A 19,324-nucleotide genomic window follows, 5' to 3' on the forward strand; every position below is an offset into this window, starting at 1 on the left:
AATCTCAACACCATTATATATTAAACCCTGAATTTAAATGTTCTGTTGGGTAGTTTAATATATCACTGATCAGATTCTACAGGCTGATCAAAGGTTGTACAATCTTAATCTGCAAAGTAGCCGTCAAATAAATGAAGTGCAGGAAAAAGTACGATAATTCTCCGAGGTGTGGATAATTAGCATCAAATGGCATAAAGGATATGGTCATTGTTGTTCTCGATTTTTCACGTTATCAGCAAAATTCCATTAAAAGAACAAACCGGCCGTGTAGTTATCTCTGTCTAAACACTGTCTGACTGATCCCAGTCCAGTTCCCACTGGAGGCGTAATCTTTAAAAAGCAGTTTCATTTTTTTAAGAAGGCTTATTAATTTCCTCAAACAGCCGGGCGCTGTAGGTTATAGCGAACAGTATTAAAGCAGGAGTAAATTGTATATTTGTTGGGGACTATTTTCAGCTGCGTATTAATACACTTTTGGTTCTCCAGTACGTAAAATGTGAAGCTTTGGCCCGTGTTAGGATCACTTATTGTTCTTGTTTTAAGATAACTAACAGAGCTACAGTACTTTCATACATGTTGAGTTTCTTTGCATCACTACCTCTTAAATCGTTTTGGTAACTCCTGCTCACCCTTCCTCTTCCTCTTTCCATCCCTCCTCTTCCTCTGCTCCAGGTGAAAAGTACGAGCTCCACGCGGGGACAGAGTCCACCCCCAGCGTGGTCGTCCACGTGTGCGAGAGCGAGACGGAAGAGGACGAGGCGGCGCGGCCAAAGCAGCAGATCGTCCAGACCAGACGTCCCGACGGACCCCCCAAAGTCTTCAACTAGAGAGGCCTCCCCCCCGGCACCGGTGCGGCCCCCGACCGCCCCTTAAACCCGCAACACACCTGCCCTCTCTCTCTCGTCTCTGCACTCACAGAGAGCGTCGATGCCCCTCATTTCAGTTCAACTACAAGCAAAAACACACCAACAAACATTGCTCAAAGACGGTGTTTGTGGGGAGCGTGGCGATGGAATGAGGCGGCTTGAAGGGGTCTGATGAGAATCACACACACACTCATCACATTCTGCGGACAGCGTGGGGAGCGGCGGGCATGCTTTGCCTCCACCCCACCAACCCCCCTCGTTTTCAGCAAGAGGGGTCGTAATACCTGTCCCAACGCAGGCACCTGTCACTTATCACACACACACACACACACACACACAAACACACACACTCAGCTCTCATTGCTAGTCCTGCTCAGTAGCTTGATAGTTAGCTTGTTAGCTTGTACCTCTCCCTTCGTCTCACGGTCATGTGTACAATAATCTTCAGTTGAGGTATGTGCATTACCTCTGAACAAAGACATTTTTTCTTCTTCTTTTTTTTTTACAATAAATTGTGTTTTCAGGTTATATATATACATATATCCATATGTACATATATAATTTTTTTTCTTTTTCACCCATTTTCATATCTGCTGGTTTGCCGCTTCAGCTTGCATCAAGATTGAGTGTGTGATGTTCCCGCTCTTGTCTGCATGTATATACCGAATTACAAAAAATACGTACAGAAACACAAATACTAACGAGATATATCAAGAAAAAGGAACCTATTTAACATCACACACAGCACGAAGCGCCATATGTGACTAACAAAGTTGTGGTGGTTGTTCGACTCTCTTTCCTTTCCTGCTCGTTTTCGCTCTTTGTCTTTTTTTTATTTGGAGAGGTGTTGTTTTTTGCTAAACTACTAGATGTGTATTCTTACTATGTATTTGATACCCCAACACTTTTTGCATGCTTAGTTACTTCTGTAGATGAGGAGCTGAGGTGTTTTTTTTTTTTTAATTTTGTTGTTGTTTGTGATGACAGGGAAATAGTGTGACGCTTTTGATGCCAGTGCATATCCCCGTGCAGAGTTTAAAGTGACGTCTTCAGGGGGGGAAAAAATGGTTTTCTTGTGAGATTGACGGTTCAGTCTTCAACTCGTTGGGAAATTTCCATTTGTCGCTTTTGTCGGGATTTGACGGATCAGAGACAGTTCATCCCCCTCATTTTCTTCAAGGGGTACGGGATGTTGATTTCACTTTTCTGACTCCGTTTGTTGTAATTCACACCTTTAATGTCTCGGTTATGTCGTTTGATCAAACCCACTTTCTATGTGTCGGGTTTTCTTCTGAAACCTGCTACTGCTTGTTTTGCACTGAGTATCTTCTTGATATCTCCAAGCAATTGCGGGGCTCTCGACCGTCTCCTGCTGCGCACCTGAATACTGCGCTGCTTCTCGCTGTAAATAGCCGAGCGGTAGATTTCGTGGAAATAGTCCTTTTAGATTTTGTAGTTTACCTGAAAGCATTTTTGCTGAGAAAAGGGAAAATTAGGTAGCCTCATGAGATATCAACCAAAGCATTTGCTCACCTCATGTTGTCATGACAAAACGATTTTTCTTACTCAGAGACACTGATGTATGTTGTTCAAGTGAGACGAAAAGAACATTTTCCCAACACCACTGCAGTACTTTCAATGCATTATTTTTGTCTTACTTCATATGAGCACACATACCTTCTTGCAGTATATAGTTCAGTGGAAACTTGAACAAATCTCCACTAAAAATCATAAACTGATCATAACCCCCCCCCCCGCTCCCTTTTTTTGCATTAACTCTCCCCACATTCCCGTTCATATCAGTGTTTCACCTTCTTATTTAATGAAACGTCAGTGCTTTAGAAGCAACGTGAACAAATGTTCCTAACAGGGCTTTTGGGTGTCAGCGGTGAGCCTAAACCTTCTTTGTCATTAGGCAGCATGAAATCTAAAAAGACTTTTTTGCTATATAACAATATTAGTACGCAAAAGACAAGTCCGTCTGCATGTGAGCACTTTATTGTCCGTGTTTTGTTTGTTTCCTTCGCATAAAATAGTCTTTCTCGAGACAGTAGGAAGCACATTGCATTTCTTCTCTGTTTCTTTCTTGTGTTTTTTTTTTGTTTTTGTTTTCTTTTATCTCAAGCTGAACACCTGGTTAGCCTTTTCACCAGCATATTGCAGTGAGTGAAACACTCCACTTCCTTTTTTGCTAGTGTGAACCTTGGATGAATTTCAGGCCTTTTTGGATCTACGCGAGTGTGCTACCGTAAAGATGTAGGCAGCGCAGTGCAGTTATGGGTTGTAAGTGAGGCAGGATGACACTGCGAAACAAAATCAATGTCTTTGTTTTCGTGTTTGTCCACAAGAAACATTCATCTTATCTTCTGAGAAAGTTAAACAGTTCTTTGAAATGCACCATGTTGGCAGAGTGCAGTTTTACTGGCGCTACAGTAAAGCTGTCACAGCAGATTGGTGGAACTACTGAGGTGGATTATGATAAAAGAGGAAGCAGCGAGCAGCAGGAGGACGACACTCGTGAAGATTTTTTTACTCTCTTCGGTCATGGTGTTTAAAAGCGGGTGCATTTTGGTCACAGTTGAAATGAAAATGTATATTCATGTACATATGCCAAGTGGTTTTTTTTTTTTTTTGGTTTTCATTTTTGTTGCTGAGGCCAGTCCCAGTGTGCGGTTTGTTACGGCTTCTCTTGGCAATGTTGTAATGAAAAAAAAAAATATATACAAAAATGTGAAACAGTAAGTCCTGAAGATGCTCAATCAAAAACCAACTGTCATTGTGTTGTGTTCAACATGGACTCTGTTTGAATGTTTCTTTTCTTTCTGGGGAACGTCTGCTAAAAAGGTCAATAATACCGTTTGTCACTGTTGTACTGTTTCTGTTGAAATATGAATATTGTGTCTTGTATTGTAGGAATCCAGAAAACAAAGTAGCAAAACAAGCAATAATTTACAGTTCTATAATACCAGTATGTGTATTTTCATGTTCTGTACTTATTTCTCAGAGATGGTCTCTGTCTCTTACAGTATCCGCTTCTATTTGTGTAGTATAATAGCCATTTGTTTCACATAGAGAAATACATAAAGACTTATTCTTAAAAGCCATGTTTAGTGTTGTTTATTCTAGGTTATTGGGGTTTTTTTTACTGTTGGAATGCAAATACAGGTATTGAAAATAGGCTGTAAATGTGATTTATTACACATCATGTTCATATTAGCACAAGTCCAGTTTCATATTTCATGAGAGGTAATTTCATAAAAATCTTTTAAAGAAGACAGAGTATTTTTTATCCAGATGGAAATATCATCAAAACTGTGAGTTTTGCTAATCAACTTTCTTGGTTTTTAGTCATGCTAGTGCTAATTCGCTAATGTTAGCATGCTAACATGTTAAACTAAGATACTGAACATGGTAAACATTATGCCTACCATGCACCAGCATGTCAGTGTGCTATGTAAGTTTTCACACTTCATGACAGTGACTCAAAATGCCTGAATCCCCCCTTGGTTCTGGCATGGACTTGTGTTCCACATAAGGCGATAAATACACAGAAAAGCCTTTATCGCCTCAGTGACAGGTATTGAAATCCTGCTGTACAATGCCAGATTGGGGCACTGGTACTGCCACTTGCACTTTGCACCTCATATTTCCCCCAAGGACCTAGCAACAGTTAATACTGTCTGGTTGCAGCCATGTTTCAATAGGAAAGATGCTAAAGGTTGAGTTAATGATTCTTTCAGTGAGCAACACTGGACATGAAATTTACACCAGGAAGGGTGACTATGTGGCAGCACAGCCATGACCTACAGTTCAGCTGCTCATTGAATTTCACGGATGCAGTTTCCTTGTTTCGGCCGTGAAAAAATGACAGATGACTGCTCCTGAATCCTGTAACAATAGGTTTCTATCATCCATTTCCTTCTGACAAACTGCACTTCATTATTGTGTGAGAGGAGGAAAAACAACAAAGCCAAAACAGTGGCGCACTGTCGACCCTGACAACAAAAAAGATGTGTTGCAAGTACAGGTTTGCTAACAGGGGGGAAAAAAAGGAAATACGCTTCCTAACATGTAGAAAAACTGCATGTTTAACATTGAGAAGCAGCTATACAGAGGATCAGAGGTCATAAAGGTTACCGGTGTCACTGCTGACGTCCAAAGGTAAAAACAGTGGACAGCTGTCAGTATCTTCCATTCAGAGAGGACAGCTGTGAGATGAGGCATACTTTGTGCAGCCCTATGTCTACCTGTCCGTGACACAAAAAACCCTCTCTTCACGGTGCTGGGAGTGAGGAATTCCTCTTCACAATGACCCTTACTGTTGAATGTGAAGATGCGTGTGCGCCTAAGAGGGACAGATCAGGTTAACGTGACCCTGGTGGGTGTTAATGGGGCCAGTAGCTACAGATTCCCTTGAAGGTATGCTTAACTACACAGCACAAACATCTCAGTTGCTCAAGCAGGAATCTTAAGTGATGCATTAGTTCACAGGAAAATATACAATGAGTTTTGGGTGATGCTGCTCCTTTAGAGTACACATGGTGGAATCAGCAGGTACTGTGTAATGGGTTTATTCAGCCTGGATTCAAACATTTACCTCTGCTTTTATATCAAAGTCCCCTAATGCAATGAAGTGATAAGTATAGTGAGTATCAACACTTTTATCTAATTATTGAAGGATAGCAATGGCAATTGAATGTTTGTGGTTTTTAAGACATTCTTAAAGATGCTCGGCTTATGAACATAGTGAGCTTTTAACCAGGCTACAGCAGCATTGTTTGAGGGATGGCACAGTTGGTCCACAACTTTGGTCCAGACTGAAATAGCTGAACAATGATTAAATGAATTGACATGAAATTTAAATTAAAGACATTCATGGTCCCCAAAGGATGAATTATAACAACTCTGGTGATTCCTTAAAGGACCACCGTGTAAGATTTAGGTCTATTGGCACAAATGGAATATTTCTGTCTTTTCACTTTCAGTCGAATCAAACACTCCGGGTGTTTGCACCAGTTGTTCTGTACTGACACAATGCTGAGATGCTGACTTGAAAGGCGCCTTCTTCTCTATGAAAACTGAGCTGCAGCGTTCCGTCTTACGTAATGGTCCACCACCACAGCCGAACGCGGGGACATGGGGACACCAGCACTGTGCACGTCTGCAGGCACAATGCGTGTCTGCCCAAATGAAGTTTAGTTACACTTTCTCACAAAAGGCACAACACTGACTTGCTTTATAGTCGTGGGCACCACCTATCCCCCGGGGGTAACGTGAGGCGAGATCCTGACCACATGTTGGCACTGTTTGGGAAGCGGCTACCACGACCAGCGTGTTACAGGGGCTTGTGTGCCGCAGTGAGATAGTGGGATAGATGGGACGATGGGCAAATTATTTCTAGTGAAACATTTTTCCCATTTAGTCAACAAGTCATACAAATGTTTGATTGGAGCTCATTGTCCTATTAGAAAATAAGGCTGTTGCATACTCTATCTTTACTGTAAACACACCCAGCAACTTGTCCTTTGGACAAGTATTGCAATTCACAGTTAATTTTCAACTGCATGCATAAAGCGTGTGCGTGCAAAGGTGAATGGCTTTGTGAACTTTGCTTTGAAGCCTCATACATTGTCTACACACTCACACAAAAGATGTGCACACATGCAGACTTATTATGCTCCATAAATAAAAGGTAATGATATTTGTTTCCATTGACCGTGGCCATGAGGAGACAAAAAAAAGGGCACGCACAGTCAATCATGCATGCACAGGTGCACACACCCACATGGATAGGATGCACACTGGATTTTAACATTTGAGATGTTGTTTTTTTTATAGTTATTTTCATCCCCTTTGACAAAGTGCACGGAACCCCACCCTCTGCGGCTCCCGTCCTGTGAGATGCAGCCGGTCTGATTTTGAGAGGCAGTAGTCATGGTGAGAGCCGAGCCGAGCAGACAGGTCTGGAGACGAGCCTCCATTTTTGATCATCGGCCGTGGCACGCCTCAGGGCCAGGTGGAAGGACCTGAAAAACCAGCTGCCTGAGATTATTACTTTCAGCGAGGAGCTCAGGAGCAGCAAGCGTGGGACATCCTCCTCTTCACACAAACATTCAGCTTCCCACAGAGGCCACACACACACACACACGGAGGCATCTCTGCTTGTTTTTAAACTCTTAAACAACTTTCCTTTGTGTGCGTCCCGTCCGTCTGTACCTGTGGGACCGTCACTTCAGCAGCACCTGGGACTCGTGTTCCTCTCTGGGGCAGCTCACAGTCCCAGACCTGCTGCGGCTGTCAGTCCACCTGCGGACTATGCCCCCCTCAGTCAGCTGAGGGAGGGGGCTCCGAGCTGCTCAGGCTCCCATCTGGAGAAGGCTCGGGCTGAAATCAAAGAAGAGACCGTTAGGTAAGACCGCAAGACCGATAGCTGCTTTTTAATTCCGTTCTCTTGTCAGATTTCCTTTTGTGATTTAGAGAAATTTCAAGTTAGTTACGTCAGTCTTTTGTGTGTGTGTGTGTGTGTGTGTGTGTGTGTGTGTGTGTGTGTGTGTGTGTGTACGTACACGTGTGAGAGAGAACAGGGGTTCTCCCAGACATCATGGCGGGACAGCAGGTGAAAGGGAATAGCTCACATTCCAAAGAGCCCTCAGACTTAGAAATCTGCCGATGCTGTTTGAACCAGAGAGCGTCAAAGCTTTACTACAGCTGAGTTAGGAAGAGTCGCTTTCAGCCCCGAGCACTATCTGCCTGCCGTGTATCTCATTGATAAGTGACCGTTTGATGGAACAGCTCTACTTATCATCTCATCAGCTGCCACTGCGTTGTAGGAAAATATGACTGCTGTTTGTGCAGAAGTGCTGCACTGATTCAGAGCTCACCAGTGTCAGGTTTCATAAAGAGTAAGCAGCATTTTGGATTTGTTTCTTTGTTTTTTTTTTTGACCAGGGCAGTGGTCTGTGTGGTTCTAATGATAGAACGGGTACCTGTTCTCTCTGCTCATTAAATCAGGCTACAGCCATTCCTGTGAAGGTTAATGACTATGTTTGCATACCAGCTGCACCTAACCAGCTTGACTTAAAAATAGGCTAAATTTAGAGTTTGGATCAGTTTCAAATGTCACTGGGTTAGTGGCCAAGATAAACAGTAGGTGTAAGATTTATTTGTTCATTTCTTTTGACAGACAAAAGAAAGACAAAAAGGCGAATTTAACCCCCAAAAGAGCCTAAAACCTTCATTCTAAAGACATTGGGACACTGTGTAAAACATAAATAAAATAGAATGTGATCATTTACTAAAACACAATATTCTTAATGTTTTACCTCATTAACTACATTGAGTATTTCAGGTGCAAAATACAATCTACAGGCTATTCCCTCCACCCATGCCCCACAATATAACATCCAGCCACTTTAATTCTGAATATATGAATGCAGTTATAATGAGGCTGTAACTTGATCGCAACCGCTGAGCTGATGAATTTCACATGAAAAAGGAAGTTATCTTCTTGGCTGGCTCTGCAGACAATAAGCACAGAGCTATGTGCTTTCTTTTCTTATCATACTCAACTCTGATAAGCATTGTTTGAAACAACAAACACTGTTTCAAACAATGTTGTACTATCCAGCCTTAGACAGCACACTGTGCATACCAGTACCAAGTTCAGTCTGCACCTGTTACTTGAAAGTTCTGCCGAGATTCTTCAAATCTTTATTATCAACCGCTAATTGGAAAATGGAGGTTTTAAATGTAGCATGATGAGAGAGGTGGCTCAAAACGAAACCCAGCTCTACCCGATGACTTTACTCTGACTAACACGATGTTAGTCATTTAATGTGCCGTTTAAAGTATTAGTCCTATTATTGGATTATAATACTCATGGGAAATCAGAATATCCCCACTGGAAAATTAAAACCCAGACAGTTTCAGCAGCTTTCCCTCTTGGTGATATCTATATTAAAGGAGATTTATCAGTCGGCCTATAAATGCCTTGTGTGCATTCAAAATCCCTGATCACAAAACCCTTTCAGGTCAGTCTTATGTCCTAATGACACAGTGGTAACTGTTGCCATTGGTTGACTCACACAGATGCCCTTGACTGATTTAAAGTAAAACTCAGCTTCTGATCACAGTAAATAAATGTTTGTCTGCCTGTCTATAAATATCCATTTGTCATGCTTTTTTGTAGCCACACAATACATTTTAAGCTAAGAGGCTGTTGTGCAAACTGACTGCAATGACAAAGCAGTTTTCTTCTTCCAGCTACTTTGTGCTCTGTAATGAAAATCCTGAAAATCGTGCTTTTTCTAACCCAGTTTGGTACACAGATAACAGCTGCCCACTGAAATGTACACTTTTTGGTTATTCTGGACAGTGTAGCCTGTACTGTCACCGCTACACGTCCAGTTTATTGATAAAGCCCATTGACTTCACAGCATTTCCGCTGTCAGAGCTCACTCTCACGCTATGAGCTACAACACAACCATGATATATTACCTCTTTACTGCACACATCTTTTTTAATTAGCTGCTTTTTAATTTTCAATTTCATCATTCGTGTCAATACCAGGCCGCTGAACGCAGAGCCAAAGACCTGTCTGTGCAGTTGCAAATCCTCTAGTGACTGATGGAGGTTGATAAAAGTCATAATGAAGTCCCTCTTTAGTGTGACACTTGGAAAAGAACTAGCATGGAAAATTTACATCTGACGTGATACAGATGACCCCTCCGCTGCTCTTCCAGGGCTGAACTAATAGCTCCACCTGTGTCTTATTAGCCCCCTTCAAACTGACTGCTCAAATATTGACTCTGGCCATCATTTGATAAAGGTCACACTTTGAATGTGTTTACAAATGTGTGTGCAGGAGCCTGTGTTATACTCAACATGTGGACGAACATGTGCAGACGGGAGACAGTCGAGCCAGTCAACAGCTTCGTCTGCTTTTTCCTCTTATTAAAAACAAGGAAGCTAAATTGTTCCTGTTCTGCGTTGAGAGTCCGCTCTCTGAACGGACCACTAAATGCTTTGTTTACTGAGGCTGGAGGAAAGGATATTGAATCTGCAGTGTTAGTGAATAGCTGCAATTTGTGGAACAACAAACAAAGTGCTATCACAGAAAGGAGAAGACTGATGAGGAAGTAGATGCTGATGGCTAAACAAAGTGACCTGATTAGTTGTGGTTACAAATTCCTTTGCCTAAATACTTCAAAGCTGTTGTTCAAGTTCAAGTCCAAGTCTTTAGTTGTTTCAGAAACCTGCCAGTTATATTGCAGGGAAAAGATCCCGGGTCCAAATCATAGCCTGTATAAAGAGAAGTGGACGTAGCCACCCTGATGTCACCCATTGGTTTCTGGACTACCGTTCTGAAGCCTCAAGTTGGGTAATTTGGCTCTCACCATCTTGGTTTTTGACCATATTTGGACAAGAGGGTGGAGAAGAGGAGGAACTAGAGGTGGATTGGACTGACACCAAGTCAGTCAGGCACTAGCTAACTTACTTCATTAGCAAGGTGCATCTGTAATCCACATTAAATGTGATATTATTTGGGATGCTAATTTTGGTTAGCAAAAAATGCCTTAAAACAAAACGCGCTTGCCAGAAAAAAATGCATGTTTATTGCTAATTGCATTTCCAATTTATGGCTAACTAAGCTGCTTATGTTGACTGATTCGTGCCCTCGCTATGTAGCAGCTGATGTGATCCTATGGTGTGTGGTTAAAGGAATAGCTCGACATTTTAGCAAACGTGCTTATTCGCTTCCTGGTGCAGAGATATGAAAAGTTGAATACTCTGTATGGAAAATATGAAGCTATAGCTTCACTTAGCACTTAGCAGAGCTTATCTTAGTTTAAGACTGGAAGGAAGGGGAAATTGTTAGTTAGCAAACAAAATACGGTTGCCAGCACCTTGAACGTGCTCTACTGAACACATATTTTTTGTTTAAACGTTAAAAAACATATATAGCGTTATCATAGATATTGTTAAGTGTAAAAACAACAGGTTGTCGTTTTACAGGGGTGGGGGTTAATTTCTGGTCTCTGAGCAGTTGCATCCAGCAGAAGCACCAGGAAATTACTGCACCCATCCAATAAATACACATAACCCCCATCATTTTCACTCTTCAATTTTTGTACAGATTAAACAAACCCACTGATTTTGTTGCCACTGTACAGATCTAGACATGCTGTTTAACCAGGTTTCCAGTTATTATGCTAAGCTAAGCTAACTGGTTGCTGGTTGTGACTTCATGCATTAAAAGGAATGTTTAAAAGGTACATATTTTAAGCGTATACTACAGTATGCACTACTTAGGCAGTGTCAAGCACAAGCTGTTTGTGTTCCAGGAAGTCCGGTTGAAGCCATGAAGCCATGAACTGGCTGTAGGATGGTGACGAGTGCAAGGGTTAGTTGCATATTGGACTATGAGGTGTGTTAACCACGGGTGTTTCCTCAGCTGAAAGTTATCCCACTTTGATCTGATGGATTACTCAATATTGCTGACACACCCCATTGCGTGGGAACTGACGCACCCACCCGTCAGGACGAAACACCAGCATATGCCAGGGCTGCAGTTGGCAAATGCTAATATATCTCTGTACATGCCATTAAGACGCTGCTAATGTTCTAACAAGAGTGGTTTAGTCATCAAATGAATTTGATATTTAGTTTTCTTAGTTATAGTAACTGTGTGCAATGGCAGCAGTTTGATGTAGACAGATGATGTTTTTTCTGCTGTGTTGATTTTGCTTCCCACAATCACGCCCTCGTCTGTTCTTGAGCTGCAGAGCAGACAGAAGAGATGAACGGCTCAAAGTTAAGATCAAATTAACTTCATTGACCCAATCCAAAAAAAAAAAAAAAAAAAAAAAAAGCTGGCTTTAGGAGATAGGATGCCTTTGTTCTGTCATGTTTTAATACGTCACCAAAGGTTTGGCATTTTTAGCCTAAATCAGCTGCTATTATTATTTTAAAAAAAAAAAAAAACTGTAACACAACTTTACACAATTTGCACAAGTGAATCAGGGCCCCTGACGACTGATGTCTTGTCAGGTTTTTTCTTGTTTTCATTTCATTCCTACATCTTTCACTGTGTTTGCATTTTATATTTAAATGCTACATTTAGCCTGTTAGCCTCAGTCGTTATGTATTCATGTTTATTGTACATTTACTGTAAACAGCTGACTGTGAATGCAAATTCAGCTAAAAGCCCTGTAAGGCAAATCTGTGATTTTAGATTTTTGGGCCGTATAATTTAAATTGACTTGAGTTACATGACCTTGCCAACATCAACTGCATACTGTACTCTCTACCATGTTGCCAAAGCTGTGATGTTGCCAACATTATACAGCATATGATTAGTTAGCCACCTCTCAGTGGCTGTCACCTCTGCAAACAGCAATGAGATATGTCATTCCTAATCTCTGTGCTGTATGTCAACACTGGGAGAGTTGGTTGTGTAATGTTTGCTGTGAGCTGGATAAGACGTACAGTACACACAAGTATCGAGTGCTAGCTTCAAGAATCTGTTGTCAGCCTTTAACTAAAATTCTTATATGTTTTTTCATCTCAGCGAGGAGTCAAACTCTTAGTTTGTGGAATATTTTTGACAGATCTTGACCCTAAGCAGGCAAAGATTGTGCTCTTTGTCTCTGTAAGTCTATGTCATTTACATTCCACAGGGTATGAGTGTCACATGTATGAGCTGTAAATGATCCTTTCACGATACCTTCAGGACATGCCCAGCTTGGAGGTGAAATATGAACTTACTTATGCTCCAGTAATGGTTTAGGCTATGTCCACAAGCCACTGTGTTTGTCTATACATTACTGGCTGAAATGCAGAATCCAGATGTAATACTAAATGCATAACTACTGAGATTTTTGGGAGGCACTTGCTGAGAGAGCAAGCAGTCTGCTAGCTTAGCTTAGCATAAAGACTGGAAACAGAGGGAAACAGTTAGCCTGGCTCTGTCCAAAGGGAACAAAACCCGCCTACGAGCACCTCTAAAGTTGACTGATTCACACATTATATCCTGTTTGTTGAATTCAAACAAAAACCAAAGCACAAAAATGTCAATTTGTTGTTTTTATCAAGTATTTCTGGATATAAGTTGTTCATTTTTACTGGCAGGTGGATTTTGTTGCTAAGCTAAGCTAACTGGCTGCTAACTGGCTGCTGGGTGTAGCTTTAAAAATGCTAAACTATTTCTTGAACCGTGACATTATTGGCATCTGTAGCAGAAGATACTGAGGCTGCTGTACCTGTAAATGTGTGTGAAGGAGAGAAGTGAGTGTGTCAGCGCATCTTTCAGCAGCCAGGTGTTTTTCAGAAAGCCACTGGACTCCCACCTTTTCATTTATAATAACAGGTTCTTTGTAGCAGCACCAGTACACCTGACATACCTGATGTAACAGCATATAATCTTTTTTCCGGCCTTGTGAGTAGCTCTGCTGTATCGCCGTCACTTTTTTTTTTAATTAATACCGTGTGCCTTCGGTTAGTGGTTTAGAGAGTGACAGCAGTCGTGTGTCTCTCAACAAATCTCTCATTAACTGGCGGTTTCTAACCCTAATGATGTTCAGCGGTATCTTCACATGCAGCGACGCTATAGAGGTAAAGGTTTTGCATGCTGGCTTGGGAATTTGAATGTAATCAGTGGAGCAGTCAGTCTAACCTAGAGAAGCGAGGGATGGGTGATGTGTGTGTAAATGTGCCTGTTCCTTGTGCCAGGGTTTCCAGCTTTTTATAGCTGATGCAAATGATGTCCGCTTGAAGCACCTGTTCTGATTGTGCTGCTGTGTTTCACTCCCAGCAGACCTGCTGCAACGTCACTCCAACTCGTGTCTTTGTGCCTCTTTCTCCGTCTGTGAGCTGCCATTGAAAAGTTTCATGATTGTAATGCTGCCAGTTTCTCTGACAGCGTGACTTTAAGGTTAGTCACTGAAGCTGTTCAATGGGAAAGAAGTGAATAAGCACAAAAAAATAACTGCACATTTAAAAAAAAAAAGTAAAGAGAGACGTTTTTGGGAAGAAGCCGACATTCAAATCAGGTGATATTATTAAACCTGATCACGAAAATGAAGCTTTTCGAATTAATGACCAGATCTCTGAGTCATACTTAAATGCCTCATTATCTACGCTTTGTTTCATGTTGCGCTACGTGACAAGAGGTTGAGGAACTCCCATGATGACGTTTGTACAGCTCTGGTGGAAACTGAAGTGACGTTTCTAAAACAAAGGATCAGCAGAAAATAGTGCAGTAAACCTGCATCTAATCACACTTTATGAGTTTTTTATGGCACTTAAAAACAAAGTGACTGCAGATGAATTATTTCATGTGAAGTTTGCTTGCGTCTTTATGTACCAAGGCGTATCATCCCGGCTCGGGGGAAGTATCAGTTGCAGGGACAGCCCTGACCTACAGCTGTGTGTGAATTGTTTCCTGAACGGTATCAGGGATCCTCCTAAATGACAGAGGATCTCCGCATGATGCATAACAATGCCAACACAGTAGACCAGATCAAGATAAAAACATAATGAAGCTGCCCTGATAGTCTGCCTGAAGCAGCAGAACACCTGAGAACAGGCATTGTTGATGCTGCACCATGAAACGAGCTACAACTGAGAGAACACAAATCACATCAATGCATTGTTATACTAGTAAGTGTTCGTCATGATAAAGTTCCATTACAGGGATCATTGTCACAGTGCTTTTAATAGCACCTGGGGTTTGAAGTATGTTTTTGATGGAGTCATCGAGGTTACACATAAAAACACCAAAACCTGCAGTGTGTTAGACTGATTCATCTGTTCATACTGAAGATGTAAACCTTTAAATAACACAAGTAGCCATATTTTAGTACATATGACTCAAACAGGAGTAAATAATGCATTTACTGGGGACTATTTTCAATAGCAGATGAATACACATTTGATGATCTAGTGAATATTTACAGCAGCAGAATGGTGTCTGTGTTTTTGACTCAAATGTAACGTGTGGCTCACTGATGTGTTTCCAATTGTTTTTGGATGTTGTTGGAGATCTGTGGCATTGAGGAATGTCATATTGATTGTGGCTGCACACACACACAGTTTGGGTCTTTTCATAGGATTTGTTGACAGTGAGAAATATCACCAGACATACTTTTTAACCTACACCAGAAAAATCATTTCTTCCTTTCAAATACCTAAATAATTATTACTTAAATCCTACTGGACACTTGAAACATGGCCAATCATTCACTGAGCTAATTCTGACAAGCCTTCAAACATAAGATGATGATTTGATAGGGTGTGTACAAGAAACAAGTAGTGAATTCATGTTCAAAGCTCCAAAATAAGGGCTGTGGTGCAGCGCTGCAGCATTGTAACATACTTAGATGTCTGAGCATTGTTCACTGGTTTGTTCTACCTCGAATTTAAAACAACAAATGTTTTTGTAAAGCTTTCGCCGACATGCCAATGATGAATAACCTGCTGTCTGATCTGAAAGCAAACAGAAAGTTATTCAGACACGTCTTTCCGATCCGTTTTAGGTCAGTCGTATGCAGAGAGGATGGTGTCGTGTGGCAATGAGTGATGTAGGCGTTAGCACATGCTCTGCTTTGACTTGTGAAAAAAACTCCTAATGATAGCTGTAACCTTGCCAGCATGGCAGTCCTGTCATAGTAAAGTGATCACTAATTAAAGCTTTGTACTTAATGAGGTGAGCATCCTCATTCCTGTGGTTTCTATAAATCATTCATTCATTGGTGCCACTTCAAGCCGCAACGTCCGCTTCTGAAAAATGAAGCCAAAAACTGCAGGTCCTCGAATGGCCACGTGAGGCTGTCTCCAAAAGAGGATTAATAGACCCCATAGACCCCCACATTAAAATGTCCAACTTTAAAGCAGTAATAAGCATGTTTACAGCCTGGTGCTTTGACGCTATTTTCCCCGTTGAATTTTTCTATAACTCACTCATTTAAATTATATTAAGGTTTAAAATTATGCATAATTATGGACATGGCTGCTTTGAGTGACAGCTAACTGCTAGGTTTCAGCAGCCAGGCTTCATTCTGCCTGACTTAGCTCCACCCATGCTCCACCTTGTTGGAGTTTGGTATTGGCACTGCCAAGATGGCAACGGCTGGAGCCACTGACACTGAGCTTCACAATGGCCCTTCAGACACCTCTGGGTGACGTCATGGAGACTACGTCCATGTTTTATACAGTCTGTGGTGCCACTCCCTCTCACCAATCCACTGTTAATAGGAGTTGTTTTAGTCTTCAAATCCCAGATTATTTCTTCATCCCTTTCTTGCCTGGTTGCTTAACCTGTAGTATGACTGTCACAGAAACTCTTTTGTGCTTAAAAAAAATTCCCCTCACCTGAATGCAGGTCCATTGAATCATGGTTTCAGAGTGTATTCACTTGACTAAAGCATATTTTGTTTGTTTGTTTGTTTGTCTGTGCAGGTTATTGCTGAAGATGCAAGCCTCAACTGTCTCACCTGTGACCAGCACTACAGTACCTTCAAATGTAACGAAGTCCAGAGAACAAATACTCATCCAAAGTAAGGGTGTGTGTGTGTGTGTGTGTGTGTGTGTGTGTGTGTGTGTGTGTGTGTGTGTGTGTGTACATCTGCATTGTGTTCACGTTTGTTTTTGGCCCCCCCTTGTCCTCTTCATCAATAAAACCCACCCTTGTGAGTGAGGTCTTTGTTGTGGACACCATCAGATCTTAGAGTGTCCCCTATGGCAGAGACTGGAAAATACATTAGACAATAAGCCAAGCCTCATAAATAACAACCTATTGCATCATGCAGTCTAATCTTGCTGGTTTGAGGGAGTGGCACGCATGTATTTAATAGAAATATTTGCCATGCTCTGTTTGGAGAGTTGCCGTTGCTAAGCTACTACACACTACTTCTGCGGGATACACAGAATAAGTTGCATGGCATGGAGCAGAGAGACTGTGTAAGATGTGTTAAATGCAACATGCACATGCACACACGACTGAAACCGACCTTTCAACATGTTAATGGCTCATCCCTCCTCTTTCTCTGTGTGTCTCAGGTTCCGGGGCGATGATCGCTGTCATCGTCATAGGTATTATAATCATTCTCGCCATACTGTTGATCATCCTGAAGACGTACAACAGGTGGGGCCACATTCCTGTTTGACCTCCGGTTTGTCGGGATAATTTCTACATAGTGAATGTCGCAAGCCATGAAACAAACAATCATGCTATTTTTACGCACTTCAAGGATAGACAGGAACCCGCTGCTGCTTTTAACCTTTTGATCAGGCTCCAACTGTGAAATTATGTTAATAAAAACAATCATGCATATTAAGATGTTCTTACAGTTCACAACCTTTTTAGCTGGTGGGTCTTTAGAGACATGCCTACTCTCAGCAACATGTCAGATCACATGTGTCCGCTCTGTATGAGGGCGTGTTGGACATTCCCTTTTTAGATTGATATGTGAATCATTTTTAGAGGTCAAACTAACCAGTATTACACAATGTTTACATATTTCCCTCTGAAGTAAAAGTATAAATTAGTATATTAATTACAGCATTTGAGTCAGCTATTTTCACCACCAACCTGAGGGTCGGGACCTCCCCAGGGGTCATACCATAAATCTGAGGGGTCACATGAATGAGATAAAGGAGAGAATGTGTCTTCTACACAAGTTTATATCAATTTTGGGTAAATTGGTCAGAACCAATAGACATATTGAATATTATATTAGGTTAAAATGGTGAGATGTAGTAGCGTATATTTTTTATTATTTATTCACAGTTTTGACATAAAAATACTCTGAATATTCTTGCATATTTGTCTACTTTTTCTTTTTCCCCACCTTTTTGAAGTCATACTAGCAACTTGAGTAATTATTTGCCATATTTCTATGTAACCGTTGAACACACCTTATGGAGAAACAGTAACTGATCGTCACAGGCCACTTTGCTAAATAATAGCCTCTTACACAGTATGTGAGTGACATGAGGGTTCTGTTTAACGTCATGGTTTACTTGTTGCCAGGCGGACACATGTATCCAGAGTCCTGGGGGCCAGCGGTGGCTCCAAACCTCGTCAGAAGATGTCACAATCGACAGTTCAGAGCAGCATGCCGCTGAGCACCATGGGAGTTAACTCTGTGTCGGGCAGCATCCCCAGTTCAAACCCAGCCGCGGACAACGGCTTCCGGCTGCCACGGGTGGAGCTGAACAGTGTGGAGGAAAACCACATAGAGCAGTTCAGCACCACCAGTGGATCCACCGCAGTCACCATACACGACACTCCATCGTTAGAAAACACATAGCAACAAGACTGTGTGGTCTAGTCTCAGGACGGGCATTGACTGATGTGTTGTCTTCATCTGTAACTGCAGACTGTGTGCTGACTGAAACCTGTGGAAACTCGATCCGTGACGCTGGTGTTGTCACTGCCCTTATCTCCACTAGCCGAGCCAATGCTGGCAACTACATGGATAATAAGATGTCCTTTTGGTGTGCAAAAATATATATCGTGAACAAAATTCTACCATAAAACAGACACAATGGATTGTATGAAGGATGCTGCATGACAGAAAACTTGAGACTTGCTGGTGAAGAATTGTTTCTTGGCTGCAGTCAGTGTTCAGAGTATAGATGCCATATGTTTCTCACTGTTTGTACTTTTCCTATCACTACTAATACAATGAAGAAAATATGTACTGAAGACTGTAATGGCTGGATAACATTGCTCTTAAGTGTGTACATTTCTGTATTAAAGAGGACCACATAGGTTCATGAGTAAATGTAGAATTAGTATAAACTTCAGAGAAGACAAAGACAGTGTGAAAGAAGCTGTGTTTGAGGGGAAATATGTTAATTATGCAGATTTAACTTGACCTGGTTAACCTTGGATTATGCTGTCTTTGTCTTCTGATCACAGATTATGTAATTAGCATTTGTTGAAAAATATATACAATGTCAGTGTATTTTTTTTAACCCTGTATAATGAAGAGTCCACAGAGATATTTTGTGAGACATCTGGGTGTTAGCCTAACACGCTGATGTGAATCCTTTTTAGTTTGATACCAAAGGATTTTGCACTTTATTTTCGTTGCTCCCTGTATTTGTATTGTTTGTTGTTCTTTAAATGACATGAGATGGAAAATAAAATTGAATATTTTTAACTGTGGCTATCCTGTTTGTTAAAATGAACAGTTATTTTTATATGGAGGACAAAGTGATTTGAAATTGGAACAAATGTTAAAGCATATGGAACCTCCTCAAAGACTTGGAGAGAGGAAAAAAATTGCAGAAACAAAAGAAGTGAGGTGAATGTTGCATAATCCTAAATATGATGCTGTTGACTTATTGTTGCATAAGTTATTCCGCCCTCAACTGGCGCCTTTTGATACAACAATATTGAAAAATCTCAAAGCTGTATTCAAGATGACAATAAATGTTGCTAAATGTTCCAG

The 19,324-nt window shown here is 41.3% G+C and overlaps 2 protein-coding genes across 3 annotated transcripts in view; both read left to right on the top strand.

Moving 5' to 3' along the window:
* rcan3 (regulator of calcineurin 3) overlaps window positions 1-3,970 on the top strand; it is a 41,256-nt gene extending 37,286 nt beyond the window's left edge. For both annotated transcript variants that reach the window (XM_076748080.1, XM_076748081.1), the window contains one exon: window positions 673-3,970. In XM_076748080.1, the coding sequence (XP_076604195.1) occupies window positions 673-827 (155 nt within the window). In that variant the 3' untranslated portion in view covers window positions 828-3,970. The remainder of the gene's footprint in view (window positions 1-672) is intronic.
* Window positions 3,971-6,964: 2,994 nt separating this feature from the next.
* On the top strand, window positions 6,965-19,000 carry ncmap (non-compact myelin associated protein). The gene is made up of 4 exons (XM_076749347.1): window positions 6,965-7,275; window positions 16,323-16,420; window positions 16,923-17,007; window positions 17,896-19,000. Exons 2-4 carry the CDS (start codon window positions 16,336-16,338, stop codon window positions 18,173-18,175), a joined length of 450 nt encoding a protein of 149 aa, XP_076605462.1. The 5' UTR covers window positions 6,965-7,275; window positions 16,323-16,335; the 3' UTR covers window positions 18,176-19,000.
* Window positions 19,001-19,324: the final 324 nt, after the last annotated feature.

The sequence above is a fragment of the Chaetodon auriga genome, chromosome 14 (assembly GCF_051107435.1).
Source record: "Chaetodon auriga isolate fChaAug3 chromosome 14, fChaAug3.hap1, whole genome shotgun sequence".
Taxonomy (NCBI): Eukaryota; Metazoa; Chordata; class Actinopteri; order Chaetodontiformes; family Chaetodontidae; genus Chaetodon; species Chaetodon auriga.

Excerpts from the sequence above, each read along its gene's own strand:
- ncmap (XM_076749347.1), top strand. The coding sequence starts at position 16,336 with ATGCAAGCCTCAACTGTCTCACCTGTGACCAGCACTACAGTACCTTCA. Across the intron at positions 16,421-16,922 it reads AGAACAAATACTCATCCAAA|GTTCCGGGGCGATGATCGCT; the intron begins GTAAGGGTGTGT and ends TGTGTGTCTCAG. Across the intron at positions 17,008-17,895 it reads ATCCTGAAGACGTACAACAG|GCGGACACATGTATCCAGAG; the intron begins GTGGGGCCACAT and ends ACTTGTTGCCAG.